General features: G+C 49.0%; 1 protein-coding gene across 1 annotated transcript; it reads left to right on the forward strand.

Annotated features, from left to right (window-relative positions):
* Positions 1–3320: 3320 nt before the first annotated feature.
* Positions 3321–9198, forward strand: LOC310696131 (uncharacterized protein; the record flags this gene model as incomplete). Its single annotated transcript, XM_083481255.1, has 2 exons — positions 3321–3832; positions 3959–9198. 2 exons carry the CDS (start codon positions 3321–3323, stop codon positions 4971–4973), a joined length of 1527 nt encoding a protein of 508 aa, XP_083337381.1. The 3' UTR covers positions 4974–9198.
* Positions 9199–23788: the final 14590 nt, after the last annotated feature.

Here is a 23788-nt window from a genome sequence, read left to right on the forward strand (position 1 = left end):
GCATGCCTCTGAAACAGAGTTGCTGGAAACACATATGGGGAGAATTGGAAGGGATCACAAGGGTAATCTAGTCCAAAGTCTTGCGCTGAAGTTCTTCTTCCAGGTGCCCCATAGGCATCTTGTTGGTCACTGAGAGAACAGGATGTTGGACTAGATGAGCCGTTGGCTGCCTCCAAAAGGCTCTTCTTATGTTCTTATAACTCCACATCAGAATGGTGGCATAGGTACTGTATAAATATATGATGGCTGATGATTGCAAAAATCAGGTTGGTTTATTTTTTCCCCCTTTCAGGACTCCATCTGGTATGTTTGCCTTGGTGTGACCACCAGTAATTTCCACTGGCAGCAAATCAACAAGACTTGTTCTTTCACAAGTCACACCAGGCTGGTCTTGTGAGGAAGCTGAACCTTCTGTATGTTTGGGTTGCCAACAGGTTCATGTAATGTTTCTCCTGAAAGGAATAATTTTGCATTCCGTGGTCAGAAATGCAGAGCCGTATCTTAGCTGTCTCCAGAGACTCCAAAATGAGATGGGTGTGCTTGCAGAAAAAGAGGAGGAATAAAGCATCCACTTGTGTGTTTTTTTGCCAGGAACTCTGTAGATTTGTCTTGCCAGAAATCAAATGTTTGCACTGCCAGGCAACAGGACCATTTGCTAACTAACCTTAGCATGCTGGGAATTAAGCCGCTGAACTTGCATTTCCAAGAACTAAATACAGATCATGCCAATAGGGGGGCTTTTTAATGAAGTCAAACTACATCCCCTTTGCAAACATGCTTGTTTGAGGGCTCACATAGTGACATTTTTGCACGGAGCCAGTTCTGGATGTAATTTGTTTGTTCCAGACTGAGTTGTGATAAGAAAAGTAATGAAACTAGAGCTGAACAGATTTTTCATTTTCAGACTGGCTCATCTCAGTCTGCTGCCCACTACCCAGTCCTGAAACATGGGACTGGTGCTCAATACTAGACTACAAAAGTGGGTGTTATTTCCCTCATGGCCATGGTGAGCTCAAGGAGGTAACAATTCCCCAGCTCAGGAGAGTTTACATCACTTTGCACCAGTTTACATAAAGGTTGCCCTCCAAGGTTACATGTAGGCACTACTTGTATGAATCACAAATTATAGGGTGTCTTCTTTTTCTCTGGTGATCACTCGTAGCTGAGTAAGATTGTCTTCCATAATGACCGCTCCCCACTTAAAACGGGGGGCGCCCTTTGCGCGGGCGCGTGCAGCCCCTAGATCTGGAGCGCCCCAACAGCATAGGCTTGGCTTTGCCTTCCCTCAGGTGGGATACCTGGAGGTCTCCGCCTACCTCAGTCAGTTGTCCAATCCCACCTGGGGGAAGCGTTGCCAAGGAGACCAGGCCAGGTAGGGGAGGGATTACCTGCCCACACAATAGAGGGAGGATCTTACCTAGGAATCACTTGGCTCCAGAGCTTCTCGAGGAAGGACGTAGCTGGACTTCCTCGCTCCTAAAGGTAAGCCTGGGGCCTTTGGCCTCCCCCCCCCCCCGCGACAGGGTTTTCCAGAGGATAGTGGGGGGGGGGGTAATGGTTTTCAGGATCCCCTCTTAAAAGGGGATCCTTTTTTCCCTAGGCGAGCCCTGATGCTCCAGGGTTTTGGGTGGTGGCACGGGGGCCCCTCTGGCTGCCCCCCCATGCCTTTGGGGGCGTGTGGGCCGCGGGGGGGGGAGGGCAACGCCACACGCGCCCCTTCTCTTCCCCCGCCAGGCCTGGCGGCCCTGGGGTGTGGTGGGTGGTGGCGGGGGGGTCCCCGGTCACCCCGGGGCCTCAGAGGCCTCCGGGTGACTTGTCTAGGCCGCAGGGAGGCCTGTGGTGTTTTGGGGAGGCCTTACTGGGCCTCGGGGGGGGGCTCCGCCGCGTTCCGCGGCCTAATCGGGCCTCCGTCGGCCCTGGAGCCTCCCCTGGGTGGCGGGGGCCTTCCCGCCGCCCCCGCGATCGCCGGGGGGGGGCCGCGGGCCGCGCCATGCGGCCTCCCCGGGCTTCGTAGGCCTAGCCGGGCCTCGGAGAGGCCTGGCTGGGCCTCGGGAGGCTCCGCGGCCTAATCGGGCCTCCGTCGGCCCTGGAGCCTCCCCTGGGCGGCGGGGGCCTTCCCGCCGCCCCCGCGATCGCCGGGGGGGCCGCGGGCCGCGCCATGCGGCCTCCCCGGGCTTCGTAGGCCTAGCCGGGCCTCGGAGAGGCCTGGCTGGGCCTCGGGAGGCTCCGCGGCCTAGTCGGGCCTCCGGCGGCCCTGGAGCCTCCTCTGGGTGGCGAGGGCCTTCCCGCCGCCCCCGCGATTGCCGGGGGGGCCGCGGGCCGCGCCATGCGGCCTCCCCGGGCTTCGTAGGCCTAGCCGGGCCTCGGAGAGGCCTGGCTGGGCCTCGGGAGGCTCCGCGGCCTAGTCGGGCCCTCGGCGGCCCTGGAGCCTCCTCTGGGTGGCGGGGGGCTTCCTCCCGCCCCCGCGATCTTCGGGGGGGGGCCTCGGGCCGCGCCATGCGGCCTCCCCTGGCTTCGTAGGCCTAGCTAGGCCTCAGGGACCTCCCCTGGGTGGCGGAGGCCTTCCCGCCGCCTCCATGTTCCGTGGGGGGGCGGGCCACGCCGCGCTGCCTCCCCCAGCTTTGGCCGGCCTTTTAAGGCCGCAGGGAGGCGCTGCCGCCTCGCACGTCCTACACCAGGCCCCTGGCGACCCTGTACCCTTCCCTGGGTGGTGGGGGGGACCCCTGCAGCCGGCGGGCATACTCGGCCCCCCCTGAACTGTGTGGCGGGGGGTGGAGCTGCATCACGGGGCCCTGCCAAGCTGCTGTGGGACTGGTCCCTGTTGGGGGGCGTGCAGGGCCTGCTTGGTGGTGGCTCCATGTCTGTAGCCATTTCAATGGCAACCGCATGGCGGCAGCCATTGCACCGGTGGCCACATGGCGGCAGCCACCCTGGATCTGGCTGCATGGGCGGTCATGCCTCGGTGGTCCTCAGGCACACCTATGGCCTCATTAGGTACGTATTGGCTTTACATCTCACCATCATGGCTTGCCAGCAGGTGCAGCGGACAGCAGACATCGTGCTCATTATCGACGAGGGGACCTCATCTGAAATCTGTGCAGTGATTTTCTAAACTATTGCTTGTTTTATTTTGCAGCCTTCAGTAGCGATTCCTGCTGCGACTCAGTTCTTGCCTTATCTCCTCCCCTCCCATTATTCGTACCCTTACCTTTATCACTAGTGTGTGTTTGCAAATTGATAGCGGGCATTTCCTACCAATCACTGCCACCCCCCTTGTTTTACGGATTCCCTAGCATACCCTACTCTATTAGGCCCACACCATGCCGCCAAAGCGTCAGGCTGCTTCTCCTCCCCGCACCAGAAGGGGCACTGTAAGGGGTGCGCCCACCAAGCCTGCCCAAGGTCAGGCCTCTGGACAGCGGAAGGTGCGTGCGACCAGGGAGGAGCAGCCCAAGAAGACCGCGCCCAAGAGGGCAGCGGCACCTAAAGGGCCTTCTGGGTACATAAGCCCACTAGCCTTGGCAAGCCGCACTGGCAAGAGGTCGGCTGTCAAGCCGAGATGTACAGAGAGCCCCTCCTCTACCCGCTCCTCCCTTAGTAGCAGTCCCTCGCACTCTACGCGCGGAGACAGTAGGGACAGGACCATTGCCCGGCTGAGGCGCCGCCTGGAGCGGTGGGAGTCACGCAGAGGGAGCTCCGGGTCACCTCACGGCCGCAGGCGAGGGCGCAGTAGCAGCCCCTCTGACCACCGTGCTCAGGAAGGTGGGTCACGTTCATCATCCGCATCCACCAGGCGCAGAGGTAGGTCCCCCCGTTCCAGCTCCTCTGACAGGTACAAGAGTGACGAGAGCCCTGAGTCGCGCAGATCGCGTCATCGCGGGAGGAAACCCCACAAATCCAAGAGGAGGGGCCACAAGTCCAAGAGGGACTCATCTGGATCACCTAGTTCCTCTGACAGGTACAAGAGTGACAAGAGCCCTGAGTCGCGCAGATCGCGTCATCGCGGGAGGAAACACCACAAATCCAGGAGGAGGGGCCACAAGTCCAAGAGGGACTCATCTGGATCACCTAGTTCCTCAGGTAGGTCCAGCTCCACTGATAGTGAACAGGGGGGGAACATCAACGGCTATTGGGTTACAGGCCCCGACGCCCCAGGGCTGCCACACTGGGTCTGGCGGCGCCGCAACCGGAGGCACAGGCGTGAACATGGTGCTATCGCGCCGTGCGGGGAGGAGGGCATTGACTCCAGAGGTAGAGTTAGGAAATCCAACCACAAAAGAACCGACCAGCCCCCAGGCATTCGCCTGCGTGAGAAGTTTCGGGAACGCATCCTTAATGGAGAGTTCGTGGATTTGTTTGATCTGCTATCCCCTGCCGCTTCGACAGCCCTAAAATCTAAATCCGCCGAGCAGAGGAAAAAAGATAAAAAAGTGAGTGTTGAGCGTACCTTTCGTAATTGGCTCACCGCATACACCACTTACATGGGTATTATAGTCGCTAGTTACCCTGACAGGGGTTGGCACTTGTCCAACTACCTACTCATCATCCTGAAGGCTGAAGCCATGTCTGGGGGGGAGGCGGCACTCGCCTATGACCAGGCATTCAGGGAACGGGCGGCAGAGGACGACACAGTTAGATGGGATATCAAAGATGATGACGTGTGGTCTGAGTTGGTTGCCCCGTTCTTCAAGAAAGGGCCTGACAATGTCAAACAGTCCAAATACCAATCCAAAGCCCCCAAGAGATCTTGCTGGGAGTATAACAACGGCTCCTGCCTCAGAGAAAAATGTCGCTTTGCTCATGAATGCGAGCGCTGTAGTGGATCTCACCCCACCATGAAATGTTTTCGGGGGAAGAAGCTTTTTCGGGGCCCCCGCGGATCAGGCGCAGGCACATCTCAAGACAAAAGGGAGGCCGGAGCCTCTACAGGCCCCTCTGGCACTCAGCAAAGCAAAAACAACGCCCGCAAATAGTGCTCTCCTTTCCCTAGCCCCCTCACCCATATCTCTATCGGCAATGCTGCCATTGTTACACCAGTACCCCAATAAAGAGGCAGCAAAATACATTGAGGAGGGCTTTAAGGAAGGTTTCCGCATCCCAGTGGTAGGCACCCCCTCGTGCACCAATCCTCCCAACCAAAAGTCTGTCCGAGATATGCCGCACATTGCCGAGAAGAAGATCACCAAAGAACGCTTGCTGGGGCGAGTGGCAGGTCCCTTCACGGAACCTCCATTTCCTAACCTCATAGTGTCCCCACTGGGTATTGTACCCAAGAAGGCACCAGGCGAGTTTCGATTAATACATAACCTTTCTTACCCAAAGGGTGGGTCAGTAAATGATGCCATTCCGGAAGAACAATGCTCAGTCAAATATGCATCTCTTGATCAGGCAATCAGGCTGGTTAGGGAGTGTGGCCCGGGTGCACTCATGGCAAAATGTGACATCGAATCAGCCTTCCGTCTGTTACCAGTCCACCCCAGGGACTTTTGGTTGCTAGGTTTCAAATTCCAGGACCAATGGTACTTTGACAAAGCTATGCCCATGGGCTGTTCCATCGCATGCGCTGCATTTGAAACCTTCAGCACATTCGTGGAATGGGCCATGAAATGCAGGTCGGGGTCCCACCGCATTTCCCATTACCTGGATGACTACTTTTTCGTGCAGCCAGCGGGCTCAGACGCATGCGCTAGGGCGCTGGCATGCTTCATTCAGCTGGCGGCTGAACTAGGCATTCCACTAGCAGCAGACAAGACCGAAGGTCCAACCACTGTAATCTCATATCTGGGTATTGAACTGGATTCTGTCAGTCAAACCTCTCGCCTGCCCCCGGCCAAACTCGCCACGCTGCGGGAATTGATAACTACCATGATGGCCCAGAAGAAGACCACATTGCGTCAGGTCCAGACACTCCTAGGACACCTCAATTTTGCATGCAGGGTTATCTCGCCCGGTCGCGCCTTTTGCGCACGCCTAGCCCGCCTCACGGCTGGCGGTGGTGCCCCCCATCACCACATCAGGGTCACACACACCATAAGGGAGGACCTCAAAATATGGCTGACCTTCCTGGAAAGTTACAATGGGGTGTCCTTTTGGCAAGATTGGCTGCTGCCTAAGGAACAGCTACAGGTGCACTCTGATGCCTCTGGTCGCTTTGGCTTTGGTGTCTACTTCAGGGGTCACTGGTGTGCGCAGCCGTGGCCGACAGCTTGGCACGCGGAGGGCATTACACGCGATTTAACTTTTCTTGAGTTCTTCCCAATCCTAGTGGCTCTCCGGGTTTGGGGGCACCTCCTCAAGGACACCAGGGTGTGCTTCTGGTCGGACAACCAGGCGGTGGTAAGAATCATCGCGAAGCAATCTGCAAAATCCAACAGGGTAATTCGCGTGCTCCGCCTCTTCGTGCTGGAATGTCTGAAAGGTAACATCTCCTTTTCCGCGCGGTTCATCCCCGGCCTCAATAACGACATTGCAGATGCCCTGTCTCGCTTTCAGATGGAGCGTTTTCGCGACCTAGCACCCGAGGCCGATCAACTCCCAGAAGCCTTTCCGGAGGACCTCTGGGAACTTGGACGAGAGAAGTGACAGCAGGAGTACTGAGCGCCCTTGCACCATCAACATTGCAGTCCTACACCAGAGCATGGTCCCAATTCGAGGGGTTCAGAGATAAGTTTGGTTTACGACGCAGACGTGCTGCTAAGGAGCATGATGTTCTAAAATATTTGGTTCACCTAAAGCGTAGAGGCATGGCCCTTAAGACCATCAGCCTGCACAAGGCCGCTATCTCATACTTCAGCAACTGTTTTTGGTTCCCAGACCCCTGTAACACTTTCCACGTAAGGAAGCTTATTGCAGGGTGGCGTCGCTCCCACCCGCCCATTCCAGATAAGAGGAGGCCAGTAACCATTGAGATCCTCCAGACGATATGGGATGCGCTCCCCAGCATTTGCTGGTCCAACTATGAGGTTAGGCTCTTCAGGGCGGCCTTCTCCCTGGCCTTCTTTGGTGCGCTCCGTATCGGAGAGTGCGTTGGGGGCACACTGTCACCTCATCGCAGGGGCTTGTCTGTGGCTGATATCAACCTTGACAAGCACATGATACAGGTCAAAATCCGAAGCTCCAAAACCGATCAACTGGGCAGGGGTTCCACGCTAAGTCTAGCCTCCTCCCCACACACTGGACCATGCCCTGTCGTGGACACACGAAAATTCCTGAAGGTACGCCCTCCGGGACCAGGCCCCCTCCTCATTCATGCATCAGGCCGCCCCATGACCCGTTGCCAATTTGTCTCAATATTGCGTAAGGCCATACATGCCTGTGGAGGCGACCCGGCACAATTTTCCGGGCATTCTTTTCGCATTGGTGCAGCAACCACGGCAGCTGCGAGCGGCCTCCCGGCCGAACACATAAAAACAATGGGGCGCTGGCGTTCAGCTGCCTTCAAAGGCTACATTAGACACAACCAGCAGGCACTGACAGATACCATATAATCCTTTCTTTCAGACTCAACCCCCAAACATGTGTGGATCTTCGGCCACAGCATAGTGCATTGGGCGGCCATCCACGCCACTGCTGGTCCAGGCGGTGAACATCTGGGTCTGCAGCCAAAGATCTCCATTACCTGGTTCGGACAACGTGGAATGCGGTGGGATGCCCTGCTCCCTCGGTTGCGTCACGAACTTGCGTTCCGCCACCCGCCAAGCGCGGTTGTGCTCCACCTCGGCGAAAATGACTTGGTCGTGCAAAAAAGCATAATTCTGATCAAAACAGCGATCGCAGACCTGGAAAGCGTACACGCCACTCACCCCGGTATCACGATTTTCTGGTCCGAACTTTTACCACGCTTGCATTGGCGTGGCAACATCAAACCCACTAGACTCAATTACACTGTGGAAAAAATCAATAGGGCAGTGCGCTCTGCAACCACTCGCATGGGAGGTCGGGTCGTGAAACACCCCAACATTAAAGTTTACATGCAGGAGCTATTTCGGCCGGATGGCGTGCACCTATCGGACCTTGGCAATGAGCGTTGGCTAAGCGACATCAGGCATGGCCTGATGGACTGGTTGGAGGATGGCAAAGGCGTTTTTCAGATGTAGGTAGTCTTGGCGGCGAGACCGCAATCTTTGCGGTCTCGGGTGGCGGTATCAGGCCTTGGGCGGAATCCTTTTGTCCATCTTCCTCTTGCGGCGGCGATACCAGGGTTCCCCGTTAAAGGGGTTTTCTGAAGGGAGGCTTTGGCCGTACACCGAAAGGTCGTCATTGCTCTCTCCTGCGGCGGCGGCGTTACGGGGGCGGCCATCTCTGCTTGAACATATGTTCTCCAGAGCCGGCCCATCCCCCACACACACAATGGATAACCCTGATGCTCCCTAGGTCCCCGGCTGGGGACCAGGGAGGGAGAACGCCCAATGCCTGAGCCAAGGTCTACCCACATTTGAAATTTAATAAAGTTGTGGCCAATTTAATCCCATAGCACGTTGTCTTGAGTCGTTATTCCACATGACAGGGGGGCCGTGCAGGATCTGGGGACTCCGCCTGTCCGCGCAATGACCGCTCCCCACTTAAAACGGGGGGCGCCCTTTGCGCGGGCGCGTGCAGCCCCTAGATCTGGAGCGCCCCAACAGCATAGGCTTGGCTTTGCCTTCCCTCAGGTGGGATACCTGGAGGTCTCCGCCTACCTCAGTCAGTTGTCCAATCCCACCTGGGGGAAGCGTTGCCAAGGAGACCAGGCCAGGTAGGGGAGGGATTACCTGCCCACACAATAGAGGGAGGATCTTACCTAGGAATCACTTGGCTCCAGAGCTTCTCCCACCCTACCCACCCTCAGTTAATGTCTTATTTTGCAGGTTAACTTTTCTTCACAGGTTTGCAGGTTAACGTTTCTTCACAGGTATGCGGGCGCTGCTACGTTAAGGTCGCTGTTAAAGGGCCGGAAAGGAATTTCCCTGCATTGGCAGGTTTCGCCTTTCCCGTAGCAAAACGTCACAACTTTGGCGGTATCAGGCCTTGGGCGGAATCCTTTTGTCCATCTTCCTCTTGCGGCGGCGATACCAGGGTTCCCCGTTAAAGGGGTTTTCTGAAGGGAGGCTTTGGCCGTACACCGAAAGGTCGTCATTGCTCTCTCCTGCGGCGGCGGCGTTACGGGGGCGGCCATCTCTGCTTGAACATATGTTCTCCAGAGCCGGCCCATCCCCCACACACACAATGGATAACCCTGATGCTCCCTAGGTCCCCGGCTGGGGACCAGGGAGGGAGAACGCCCAATGCCTGAGCCAAGGTCTACCCACATTTGAAATTTAATAAAGTTGTGGCCAATTTAATCCCATAGCACGTTGTCTTGAGTCGTTATTCCACATGACAGGGGGGCCGTGCAGGATCTGGGGACTCCGCCTGTCCGCGCAAACACAGTTTTAACAGTGAGTCCGTAAGTGACTGTGGAGGCCAATTCTGGATCCACACATCCTTCCACAGTGGGGACATATAGGGTGTACTAAGATGGTGGCAGCACTTTGTAAAACCATTGTGATTATGGAGATTGATTGACACTTCTCCAATTTTTGCAGTGCAGTTATCCAGCCACATTATGTGTACAACTATGTATACACTGGGGTAAAGTGTGCATAGAAATGCATATTTTGGTGAAAATAAAATGCATTATATTAGACAGAACTGCATTAAAATATGTATATTAGAAGAAATTCACACTAAGCGGCTGAGGAATTTCCAGGAAAACTTTTTTTAAAAGAAATGCAAGCAGATGTGAACATGCAGAGAAATGAGATTAAGTCTGGAGAAACCAAAGTTGGCAGTCACTTATCCCTACCCAGGGGTATCCGATGCAATCCCGTGATGATGCCCAGATTCAGTTCCTAAGATCCTTGACCATTTACCAAGCTGTTTAGGACAATTGGGAATTTGAGCTCAACAACATCTGGAGAACATCACATTGGCTAACCTTGATGTAACCATATGGTAGCTGGTTGTCCCATCTGTCCTGCCAACTGGTGAAAAGAATCTCATTTCACCATCTGTTTCCCCTGGATTCTGATCAGAAACAAAAGGACTATCAGATTTTACTCACCACTGAGAATGGTCAGTAGCTCAGTGATGGGTCACTGAGAATGAAGGTCACAAGTTCAGTCCCTGTCATCTCTATTCACAAGGAGCTCTGGTAGTAGGGCTAATAAATGGGATCATCTTAATAGATGGTCCTGGTTGTGGGCAGGCTCTCAACCTGGTTCCCCCCCCCCCACCCTGGCATGGGTGGAGCTATTGCCCTCACGCCAGGGTGGCACCACAATCACCCAGGACTATTGCCCAATCAATTCAAAGGGTGATGGTGGGGAAAAGTATAAAAGTGGCAGTGCAACGTGTGCTTGGCTCCTGCTTGGCGCTGCCGAACACCCGCCCACCCTCCCTTTAATTTAGATCCTTTGGCCTTGCTTTGGACTTTGGTTGGTTGCCTGGCTTGAGTCGGGATCCGGGTAGGAATTTTCCCATTTGGCAAATTGGCATGGGCCACTTGGTTTTTGCAATTGTCACAACTTTGTAAGGTTTGGCAGTTAGGCATTGGCTTATGGTGAATGGGGGAGGGGAGGTCAGCCATCGCCTGCCCCTCCAGTTTCAAGGGTATTCCGTTAAAGGAAGCCGGGGCCTGGTTCCTGTCTGAAGTCTGCTTGAGGGGCTAGGGCCATGCCAGGCCTCTGGGAACACCAGGGGAAATGCAGGCGGGTTCCCTCGAAGCAATTTCCCTTTGGGTGGTTGACCCTTACGGACTTCCTGCAAAGGGGGCAGGAGTCAGATATAGTCTTGCCAATGCCTAAGCAAATACCGCTCTCATTCCTGTAATCAATAAAGTTGTGGCCAAATTTTTGCCCAAAAACCTTAAACAAAATATCCGTGTCTGTGTGAATTTATTTATCCTAATGTGGGGGGGGGGCAGCTTGATGGTCTTGCCACGTAACAGATTTTGCCTGAGACCCTGAGCAAGCTTATCACTATTCTGACTCAGTATCAGACAGTTTCATATTGTTATACATCACCCCAATCTCTTGAGCACTGAGAGATTTCAGGGGTTCCAGTGCTTGCCCAGAATGTGGTTTCCTTGGAATGAAGGTCAACAGAGATTGTGGTGTCTTTAGGATATATGGTTTTATTTACACATATATACAACCTCAGCCAACCTGAAATGGAGGGGCTAAAAACATTAACATTCCTAAAGATCTAGCTTCTCCATTGGTTGTTGCTTTGGATCTAGCACAGAGCGAGCAAGTCTCTGACTGCAGCTTCCATCCTGCTTCCAGCTCAGCTCATACACACTACTTTGGCTATTGTTATCTTACCTAGCAACTAGGTGTGTCATGGTGGGGATGACCTATCCATTTGCCTTATGGCACAGAGCGATTTCTTTGGTTATAATTGTGTGTAGTTAGCCAAATGCATAACTTTGGTAAAGAAAGAGGCTTGGCAAGCTTGCTCTCATACATTCCACCCAGATACAGGATCCCAAGAATTGGAAAGTACTCCAGGTATCATCCAGACTGACCCCCTATAGCAGATCCCACCGCTAACACCAATTTGTAGCAGATCCCACTGTTCTGGATACCAATTGTGGTGGATCCCACTTACGGATACTCTATATAACCACCATGGGTTATCATATGGTTTTTGTGTGAGGGTAAATTTAGATCCTTTGAGATTCAGACAGAAGTTGAACAAATGAGAAAATATTTATTTTACAGAACAAAGTTGATAAACTGTCCAGAGATAATGTTCCTTCGCGAAATAGTAAACTTATTAATCATTATACTAAATCTAGTGGGTGTTGTTGGCTTCCAAACAAGGTAGTTCTTTTAAACTTCAGTTGCTTATTTTACATTATTACTCTTCAGTTAGATGTTACAGGTTTTAGACTTAGCTAAACGTGAAGTGATGTTATTTCACTTCTGTTCCTTATCTTAATTGTTGCATAGGTGTTACAACTTAATACATTGGTTCTTAAACAAGGTGGAAGTTTCTGTCAGTTTCCCAACCTTTTCTCACTCCCATTCCTGAGGTACTTCTAGCAGTATAACACTCAGAGGATCCCCACTGATCCTCTGGTTTGGGAGCCTTCTCTTTCTAGAAGATCTCTCCCCTCCTGACTGACATGAGACCCAAGGAGGCTGTCTCCTCACAGCTTCTACTTCTCCTGCTCAAACTCAGCCCTCCAATTAACTCCTGTCTGAAGACTCTCCCAAGACACGACACATTGTCTTCATACAGTGGTGCCCCGCAAGACGAAATTAATCCGTTCCGCGAGTCTCTTCCTCTTGCGGTTTTTTCGTCTTGCGAAGCACGGCTATTAGCGGCTTAGCGGCTATTAGCGGCTTAGCAGCTATTAACGGCTTACCAGCTATTAACGGCTTAGCGGCTTTAAGAAAAAGGAAACAAACTCGCAAGAACTCGCAAGACGTTTCGTCTTGTGAAGCAAGCCCATAGGGAAATTCGTCTTGTGGAACGACTCAAAAAACGGAAAACTCTTTCGTTTTGCGCGTTTTTCGTCTTGCGAGGCATTCGTCCTGCGAGGCACCACTGTATTGAAGCTCAGAGACTCCTTTCTCTAGCTGTAGATATTTTCCACAGAGTGGGTGTTACACACAGACCAAAACCAACTCTCCTCTCCTTCCTGATCTCTCTTAATCAATCTCCTCATCTGAACCCTCTCTCAGAAGTGGCTCCTTTTATTTTCCCTTCCAAAGTGCTGGCTCCACCCTCTCTGGCTGGCTATCTTGGTAGCCAATCAGAGAGAGGCTCCAGCCCTTTGCTGGAATTCTAAGACTGGTCTAGCACAGCTGTCCATCACAACTCCCCAACTCATAATAATACGTTCATACATGCATGTGCACAACAGTAAGTAACCACTTGGCAATGAAATATCCTTATTTGCTATTGCTGAAAACCATGTTGGGGAAAAATGACTGTGGGGAAAAATGTTTATTAAACATGAGAATCATTTGTGAACATCTTCTCACAAATAGGGAAACATCTGTTAAAGACATGCAGTCATTTGTAAATGACATACAAGAGACAAAGGAGAATTCATATACTGTATAAGAAGGGCTGAATTTCCTGACTTTTCCAACACAATATTGTTCAAATATATATTGACTTATTTCTGCAAACTACCTCATTATGGAATCAGTGGAAGAATGCCCAGAGAGTTCCAAAAGCTTCAGAATGAGCCTTTGAAAGCCAGTTCTAGGTTTATTTATGATAAAAGGATCCCTTCCCAAACTGAGCTGTAGGATTGCCTAAATTCACAATTTTACAGAGTGCACATATTTTGGGAGCGCTGTCCATAATCGGTGTGTAGTATTATGTATGGAGTTTCCAAATATTTTCCAAAGAACCATATGTTTACCCAATCAGTCATTATGGGGATTTTTTTAAAAAATCAATTGGAGAAGGACCATCGTTCAGTAGTACAGCACATGTTTTCCACCCACAGACCCCAAATAAAGAGACAAAACAAATGTGGTGGAGTAAATTAGGGCCACAACTTTATTTAGTTAATTAACTGTAGCAACACCTGACTGCTAAGTGGAAATTTATTGAAACAGGGATAAGAACTGGCTTCTTCCTCCTCATCTCTCTGTGTTTTCTTTTATTTATTTAAGAACATAAGGAGAGCCTGCCTGACCAGGCCAAGGGCTTATCTAGTCCACCATCTTGTTGTCACAAAGACCAACCAACTGGCTATAGGAAACCCTCAAGCAGCAAACAGGCACAATAACACACACACACACACACACACACACACACACACACACACCCTCTTGTGGTTTCCAGCAACTGATATTCAGAAACATTTCTTCTTCTGACTGTGGAGGTAGAGTATAGTCATTGTGGGAAGTCACCATCTCAAATCTTTATTGCAAATACTGTATAACAGAGAAGTGTGGAAACAAACTTTATCACATGGCATCACCCTAAAAATAATTCCATTGATCCTGATGTGTATATATAGAGAGAGGCAGTCAATATGTTCAAATATGTCCAAACAAGACTGTTAAGTATAAGCTATACATTCAAACATAGGGAGAGATCCTCAAAGCACCGGGAAGCAGATAGTGGGTGTTTATCCTTCCAGTTTTTCAGTATAAGGGCTCACCTGCACTTCTGCTGAAAACCTGATTGATGTTTGTTCTGATTCAGCAGAAAACAGGAAAGTGGTGGAGCAAAAGAAAAACCTCTAAGACCTGTACCTAGAAATCACAGGACAAAATGAAGTGTGGACAAGCACTAAGTCTATTTGCAACCATAAGGGTTAGCAAGGTCCACTTTTGGTCCATTTGTTAGACTCTCACCTTTGTATTTGTAGGCAAGTCCACCCTGGTCTCAGGAAAAAGCATTGTCAGTTCTGTTGCCACCAAGCTGAGGTGGTGTGGTGGCAGGAGAGGGTGGCAGCAAGCTAAGGGCAGAGTCAATCCAGTATTCCCACTGGTGTGCCCACGCAGTCCTGACCTCTCCACCACCCTGCCCCACCTCTGCACTGTCTCAGTAAGGGGCAGCCCCCCTTCACTTCCCCAGTCAGCACCCTCACTCTTAGGAGAGCATTCCGTAATGGCACTACCAGCACTGAAAACCCCTGAAAACCCATTTTCTCCAATAGTCACTTATTATAACACATTTGGGGAGGACAATCGGGAAAGTGCCTCTGAAATTTCCCTTTAAATTCTATCTATCTATCTATCTATCTATCTATCTATCTATCTATCTATCTATCATCTATCATCTCTCTATCTCTCTATCTCTCTATCTCTCTATCTCTCTATCTCTCTATCTCTCTATCTCTCTATCTCTCTATCTCTCATCTGTCTGTCTGTCTGTCTGTCTGTCTGTCTGTCTGTCTGTACACAGTCCCCTTGACCCATTCTGGGGCTCTAGATTGGCCCCAGCCTCACCTGGATCTGACCCCAAATCAATTCAGGTGTGGGGCTAATGTTTAAGAGGGGATGGAAGAAGGAGGCACCACATCTCCTCCCCACCCCCCACCCCCCGGCTGCAAGGTTCTTGCTTCCCATTAGTTTCTGCTTTGGATCCAACTCTACAATTCTATGATTCTATCAGCCTGCTGGGTGCTACTTTGCAAACACCTTCTCTGCAGCAGAACTGAAACCTCAGCTCACTAGGTGGAGGATTCAATCCTGCTGTGCTTCCTTGGTGCCTTCCCGGCAGGGAACAAACAGGGGTTGTCTGACTCAGGCTGATCTGGGGCTTTCACCACCCAACTCAGTCAAAGCACCTTCCCACCCACCCCCCAAAATATTTGGGCTTTGGCTGAATCTGGTGCACTGCGCTTTTAATCAATATACACAAATTTTATGCAAGCCCTGCGTCCTCTTTCAATATCTTTTTGGGTGACATGTTTTCTTTTTTTCTGTCAATACGTAAGTGTTTAGATCTGAGGAGATCTTGACCTCAGAAGACAGCTCTAAAGATTTGGGTGCTACTTTTCTTTGGACTTATTGACAGCTTTATTGTATGCCATGTCTTTGGGATGTGATTTAGGGAGAGTGTATGGTGGTCATCATATGCCAGCCTGTTCCCTCCCCCCATTTTTCAGATCATGTGTCTTAGGACTAGGCCATAGCCATTGCTCGTTGTATCTACATCTAAGCTCAAATATTTGAGCTGGGAAGTTTGAGCGGGAAGCACAGAAAACAGGATGCAAGAGTAGCAGAAGACTCCAATAGCGTATAGTAGGCCTGGTCAGTCCAAAGGTTTAATGAAAACTTGCTAACAACTGAAGTTGCATTTTATTGAATCAGACCAATTAGTCCATCTAGCTCAGTCTTGACTATACAGTGGTACCTCGGGTTAAGTACTTAATTCATTCTGGAGGTCCGTACTTAACCTGAAACTGTTCTTAACCTGAAGCACCACTTTAGCTAATGGGGCCTCCTGCTGCTGCCGCGCCACCGGAGGACGATTTCTGTTCTCATCCTGAAGCAAAGTTCTTAACCTGAAGCACTATTTCTGGGTTAGCAGAGTCTGTAACCTGAAGCGTATGTAACCTGAAGTGTATGTAACCCGAGGTACCACTGTACTGACTGGCAGTGACTCACTAGGCTTTGAGACAGGGGACATTCCCAGTCCCAGCGACTTAACCTGGACTTTTTGCATGTACAAAGCAGATGCTTCACCACTGAATTATGACACTGCTGTCTTCCAATCAGGGTCTGATAATACAATACCCACTGTGTATCTTCTGTGCCTGAGCACAGACACCATAGTGAACCATTTGAGTAACCCCACAGCCATGCGCTCATCATTTTTCTTGTTCAAATCTTACAGTCCCTGACAATGTTATTATTCCTATGGTTATCATGTTGACTGAAAAGGAGCCACAACAGATGCTCTTGATATGTACTGTTCTTTGGCAATAAAATCTTACATATATTCAAGAGTATTTGTGTGAATGTTGTGAAGCCCCTGAAGCCCCCTGAATTCTCTCTCAAACACACTTACACATACACATTTACACAAACACACACATATGGTGGGGAGGGGGAGGAGAGAAGCCTACCACAGTGCCTACACACCCCTTGCCTGCAATATGGTAACCCCGTAATGCTGTCCTTAATTAATTTGTTGCACAATGGAACCTTTAAATAAAAGTGTGAATGCTTTTCCTTCTGAATAGTCTACCCTTCCCAATTTGCTCCTCTTTGCTGCAGGATGATTGGAAACTGGTTTCTCCAGGGAGCAGATGCCATCTGGGCCTGTAGGCTCAATTAACGCATGGTGACAGCTAGCAAGACACTTTTGAGAAATCTCAGTGTCTTGGCAAGTGGGAAACATTCTGGATGGCATCGACAGTGTTTTACAAGGCAACTGGCTTTTTCTTTTAACTCTGTGTAGTTACTGCAATAGGGGGAAAGGGAAGCCCAGAAGAGGAAGCCTATAGAAGCCAGGGTGAGGTGTGGTGTGGGTGGGTGGGGGTGTCTCATGACTTGAGATTTCCCAGAAGTGATGCACTGCCGCCTCTCATGCACCCAAAGTGCCAGCTTCCCTTGCCAAACATAGACAGAGGCCACGTCAGGATGAGGTGTTTTATTGCTTACTTCTGACTACTGAGACTGATCTCATAGTAATTTGGCATGTCTCAGAGATAGCATCGTTACAAATGGCTTCCTCTACACATTAATAAGGTAATGACTGCTTCCCAAAATTAACCTAGAACACCTCCAGGGGATTTAATAAGTAAGGGTTGTATCCAACTGATTTCTGCTCAGAGTATATTCATTGAAATTAAGAAGCGTAAGCTAGTTTCGGCTGATTAATATCAATGGGTCCACTCTGAGTATAAATGTTTGATGCAATCCTATGAAACTTTACCAGCCTATTCTTTTAGCCTCTCCCTCCATATTATATGAATATCCACATCTTATTTTAACCCCCCCCCCTTCTGAAATATCTGAGAGGGGTGTATCTTCTCCACTTTCAGTGGGAGTCATGTAATAATCCAAGGATCCACAAACTTTGGGGGCCCACAGTTATACAGTCATACCTCTGGTTGTGAACGTGATCTGTTCGGGAGGCACATTCACAACCCGCAGCGTTCGCAGCCTGAAGCACCGCCTCTGCGCAGGCGTGTGATGTGATTTGGCGCTTCTGCACATGCGCGTGATGTCATCTTGCACTTCTGTGCATGTGTGAGCACCGAAACCCAGAAGTAACCCGTTCAGGTACTTCCAGGTTCGGTGCAGTCTGCAACCCGAAAACGCACAACCCGCAGCATTCATAACCCGAGGTATGACTGTATTACCAAACTGAAGAAGCTGTTGGGGCACTACATACATACATAATTTTACTTGTATGCCACCTTTCCATAGTTCAAACCATACTCAATGTGACTTACCTTGCAAAAACAACATAACAAAAGTAGTCATAAATAAGTAAACATTAACAAAATGCACAACCAAACCTTGCACTTTCCACATATGGTAAATCACAACAAGATAATACAAAAAACCAACAGCATATACTTCCCACCCCAACACAAAACTCCAAACAACACCCCAACCCTACAGTCTGTTCAGCAGCCTCAGCTTTTTTAGCTTGAGTCAGTCAGGGCCCCACCTTCCAGGCCAGGGCGAAAAAGGCCTGCAAAGCAAGGAGAAGGTCTTTCAGGACTCACAGCACAAAACTCTCCCCTCCCTTGCTGAAATCATCCCTGCACAGGATTTTAATATACTAGAAACGGGAAATTTGATTATGTGGTGCTTTGACTAAATAAAGCTTCTTTCAAGCTAATTTAAGTAGGGGCAGGATGATGTGGCCATCTAGGTTCCCAAGAACACCTCCACAGGGTCATCTGCACCCATAAGTTCCCATTGGTGACCTATGCTGTAATCTGTTGGGTTTCCTTTTCTTTCCCTCACCTGCAACTGACATGCTCAACATTTCCTGACTCTTGGCGGCTGCTGAGCCTGCTCAGTTGGCATCATGCTATTTCGTCCTCCACTTCCTTCAAATGATTAACTAACTGTATGTTACTGCATACTTAGGAAAATCTCCAAGTATGCAGAAATCATTGTTTTGGGAATGGCCCTGTTTTGCTATCTAGCTGGCAATATAACCAATGAAGTAAAACAGGATAACGTCAGAGCCAGGCCTTTTCCATGACAGTGGCTGACAGTGGCTACTAGCAATAGTTACAATACCATACCTCCACCACCAAAGGCAGTTTGCCTCTGAATGTCAGTTGATTGACATCACTAGTTGGGAAAGCAGTGTTGCACTCAAGTCCTGTCTGTGAGCTTCTACTAGGCATCTGGTTGGTCACTGTGAGAATTGAATGTTGGATTAGATGGGTCTTTGGTCTGATCCACCATGGCTCTTCTTACTCTCTTATGCCACGCTAAGCAGAGACATCACCTTGCCAACAAAGGTCTGTATAGTTAAAGCTATGGTTTCCCCAGTAGTGATGTATGGAAGTGAGAGCTGGACCATAAAGAAGTCTGATCGCTGAAGAATTGATGCTTTTGAATTATGGTACTGGAGGAGACTCTTGAGAGTCCCATGGACTGCAAGAAGATCAAACCTACCCATTCTTAAGGAAATCAGCCCTGAGTGCTCACTGGAAGGACAGATCCTGAAGCTGAGGCTCCAATACTTTGGCCACCTCATGAGAAGAGAAGACTCTCTGAAAAAGACACTGATGTTGGGAAAGGTTGAGGGCACAAGGAGAAGGGGACGACAGAAGACGAGATGGTGGGGCAGTGTTCTCGAAGCTACCAGCATGAGTTTGACCAAACGGCGGGAGGCGGTGGAAGACAGGAGGACCTGGCGTGCTCTGGTCCATGGGGTCACAAAGAGTCGGACACGACTAAACAACTAAACAACAACAACAAAGATGTTTGCCTCACACCATATTTATTTTCTTTCCAGTGCAATCAGCAAACATGTTTGTTTATTTATTTTTACATTTATATCCCATCTTTTCTCCAAGGAGCTCAAGGTGGTGGATCTATTTCTCCTTCTCACTATATAATCCATGCAACATGTGAGGTAGGTTAGGCTAAGAGTCAGTGACTGGCCCAAATGAACTTCATCACCAAGTGGGGAATCGAACCCTCGTCTTCCAGGTCCTAGTCCAACACTTTAACCACTACACCACACTTGCTCAGCACAGTCCCCCCCCCCGCCATGTTCTGTTTATAACTTGCCATTTGCAATTGCTGGATTTCATTGCATTTTGTCTGCATGTTTTATTTGTATGCTGCTGCCAGATCCATGGCTGAAGAGTTGCCAAAAATTTAAAAATTAATGCATGACATAAATGCATAAGTAAGTAGATGTTTGACTGGGCAGGAGAGATCATGAGATACAAGTTTTGTTGTTTCTCTCATTGCTCCACTTACCGTTGTCCTCCCACTCTGCTTTCTGTTCAACGACCCATCAGGTTTTGAAAGAGGCATAACCACAGACAGCTTGCGGGATGTTTTGAAAATAGCTTACATAAGTTTAGAGATGAGGAATTTATGGAGGATGAATTTACAGTTCACCAAGCCATTGGAGAGAGAAAGCAGCAAAGAGTGGAACACATGTAGCAGCTGATGTCAGTTGAAATCAGATTAAACCTGGGACGTACAGAACAATTTTTGAGTCTTTATTCAGGCTACCCAACAGGAGCAAATGAAGCATTCAGCATCAGTGAACCTTGCAGACCGAATGGCTGACAGCCTCTGAGAATGATACCTGCAGCTCCAGGCTCAGGCAGCAGGCTTACTGATACATGAAGGGGGGGGGGGGGGAGAGAGTTTTGTTTTATTTTGGAAACACTGCAGCAGTTCTCATCTGTGTTAGTTGCATGATATAGCCTCAGCCTGACCCCAACCAGTTTGTATAGAAATTGCTGTGGATCTATGAATCACATTCTCTGCAGAAAGAAGCCCAGAGGACTAGGGATGTAAGAGAGCGTCATTTTCTGTTCTGTCCAGCATTCACCACATGCAGAATTGTTTCCATTCCACTGCAGATTGTTTTCCACCCAAAAGTTTTGTTGTCTGCTGTGGTGAAATTACATAACTTATGGTATATGTTGGCATTACCTCTGAGGATGTAGACAGGCTGCTTGGATGAGTGAAACCAACCACCTGTCTCCTTGATCCGTGCCTAGCCAGACTCATAAAAGGGAGCCAGACAGGGCTGAGCAATGGGCCTTGCAGGGTGGTGAATGCTTCCCTCTGTGATGAAGTCTTCCCAGACCCACTGAAAGAGGTGGTTATTAAACTGCTTCTTACAAAACCATCTTTCAACCAGGCCATCATGGCCAATTATTGCCCAGTCTCAAATCTTCCATTCTTGGGCAAGGTAATTGAGCAGGTGGTTGCTGAACAACTCCAGATTTGTCTGGAGGATGCGGACCATTTGGATCCCTTCCAGTCAGAGTTCAGGCCTCATCATGGGACTGAAACCACCTTGGTCACGCTGGTCGATGATCTCTGGCAGACTAGGGACAGAGGTGAAAGCTGTTTCCTAGTTCTGCTGGATCTCTCAGAGGCTTTTGATACCATTGACCTTCTGGACCATCTAGGGAGTCTGGGAGCTGGGGGCACTGTTATACAGTGGTTCTGCTCCTTCTTCCTGTGCCATATCTAGAAAATGGTGTTGGGGATGAGTGTACAGATCCCTGGGCTCTCACTTGTGGGCTGTCTCAGGGCTCTGTCCCTTTCCCCATGCTTTTCAACATATATATGAAACCACTGAGAGAGATCATCAGGGGGTTTGGGCTGGCTGTTCACCAGTGTGTGGATGATACTGAACTCTACCTCTCATTTAAATTGGAACCAGTGAAGATGGTGAACGTCTTGTGTGAGTGTCTGGAGGCAGTGGGAGGATGGATGGTGGCTAACAAATTGAGGTTGAATCCCGACAAGACAGAAATATTGTTTCTGGGGGACAGAGGGTAGGCAGGTGTGGGGGACTCCCTGGTCCTGAATGGTGTAACAACTGGATGCCTTCATCTGCCCTTCATCTGCTGCAACAAAACATGTCTCTCCCACATCGGTCTCTACAGCCACAGCAGGAGCTGCAACCTTCTAACCATTTGACCTTATGCCCAAAGGCACACTCCTCCATTGTCTCCTGAGACTGACAGAGGCCAACAATAGATGTCAAATGTGTTAGTTCAGTCATGAACTCAGGTAGATAATTGCAACTATAAGTTGCCTGTATATGAATCTGCAACACTAAATTTAGTTACCATGGATCACTGTTTGTTATCTTGCAGGCTATCATGTGACCCTGAGACTGACAATTGTATGTTTGCCATTACTTAGCTTGAGTGTGTGAAATATCATTTCCATTAATACATCTGGTACACCCACCCAGCTCCATCCTGGGTAAAGGGAATTAGCAGTGTCATCTGAGACAGATGTCAGAATAGAAAAGGAAAATTAAAAATTATTATCACGAGGCTTCATGTACAAAATCCCACACCAACCCTCTGAATCTGGAATTTCTGGTGAAATTCAAATAGAACAGAATCCAGATCAGAATGACAGACAATAATGGAAAGGGACAGGGGGAATATTCTCTTTCCTAATTACAGAATGTTCAGTCAATGAAAAAGAAATCCTTCCACCTAATTATCTATGTGGGAGTCCTACCCATCCATGGATTCCATTACGTAGAAGTGAACTTATACCTTGCCGCTGGGCCATTATCTTCTCTCCTCGAACATGACGCTTCCCTGTGTATTATTAGTATTTCAGAACACTTCCTACACAGTAATATAGGGGGAAACATCTCTCAAGACCCAAATTCATATTGGCCTGGACTTATTACAAGATAATTTCCCACTTAGGTCTATTAACTCTTCACCTATGGAGATGGAATTGACAGAGCAGCAATATTTGCTCAGTAGCAAAAGACAGAAATGTCGGTGGGCATCTCAGAGATTAAAAGAAGAAGGTAATAAGCTACTAGCCAGCTGGATGTGTTTATAGAAGACAAAAGATAGATGACTGTCTTATAGATGCTTTTTTAAAAATTAAACAACAATAACCAGTTTTACTATTTTGTAGATCTCTGTAAATTCCAACAGAGGCTGACCTGATCTGCTCCTCCTGGACTACTGTATGCATACCAAAATAATCAAAATGTGTTTTTTAATAGATCTTGCAAAACACATTTCAGAATCCTTACTTTCAGAAGTATGTATTCAAATGCCACCCCCCTGTTAACTGACCAGTAGGTCTTAGCTTCACCAGTTCCCCAAGCCAAACAGGACACAATCGGGTGGGGAAACACAGGTTTATTTAAACTAGCTCTGAATGGTCCAGTGGAGTCTTCTCCCAAGTCTAGACAAAGAATTCCAGTTTCAAAGCATGTTATATACATTCTTTACACATCTTTTGCACCCTCACCCATCCCCTGCAGTTCCTACTGTGCCCCTACTTGGTAGAAATGGGTCTTTTTCCTTGTACATGTCCTCTTTTTTCAGGTACACATCCTCTTTTTCATGGGTATGTAAAATGAGAGTCACCATAGCGATCCATAGTTAAAAGTATAAGTTAGCAAATGTGTCCTCTATTTGTTCATCAGAATATGGCAACCCTAGACTTCTGGTCTGGGGTCATGGGATTTCAGTAGCACACACACACACCTTTTAAATTGCACATGAATGTGGAAACAGGATGGAACAAATTTGAGTGTATGTTTGCTAAAAGTGACAGACTAGAAATGGACTGATTTATCCATCTCTGCTTTTACAGTTGACTACAGAGACCCAAAATAACCCTTTTATCTCACCTTGTGCTATTTGGTAGTAGTGTTATTCTCTACTCTGTTATGCAATTTCTTGGTGCAAAACATCTCAATAGTCACGAAAAGTCTATACATACAGCAACAATAAAGTGCAGATGGCATCCTCAAATTGAAGGTTTTATCTTTTTGAATTCAAAGGATTTCATGTTGATTCATTAAACCATCACATTAATGCCTTAGCCAGTTGAAAGCTTCTTGTTTTGTCAGCTCAGTATATAGTAAACAATGGATTTCAATACAAAAAGATATATGGACAGCCATTCACTTGGGTGGTTTTAGAAGGAGATTAGACGAAGGGTAAGGTTATCAGACATAGCACAAACCACTGCTGCAGTGGAAGCTGGTCCACCAAGGTGACTGGGGTGCAGCCCTTCCAAGAGGACTACCAGGCAGCTTTTAAAAATCCACCTAAATAGCAAAGCCACATACCCTTTCCTGCCTCACATAAATGTTATGTTTCTATTAGAAC

The sequence above is a fragment of the Podarcis liolepis genome (assembly GCF_965112155.1).
Source record: "Podarcis liolepis genome assembly, chromosome: 16".
Taxonomy (NCBI): Eukaryota; Metazoa; Chordata; class Lepidosauria; order Squamata; family Lacertidae; genus Podarcis; species Podarcis liolepis.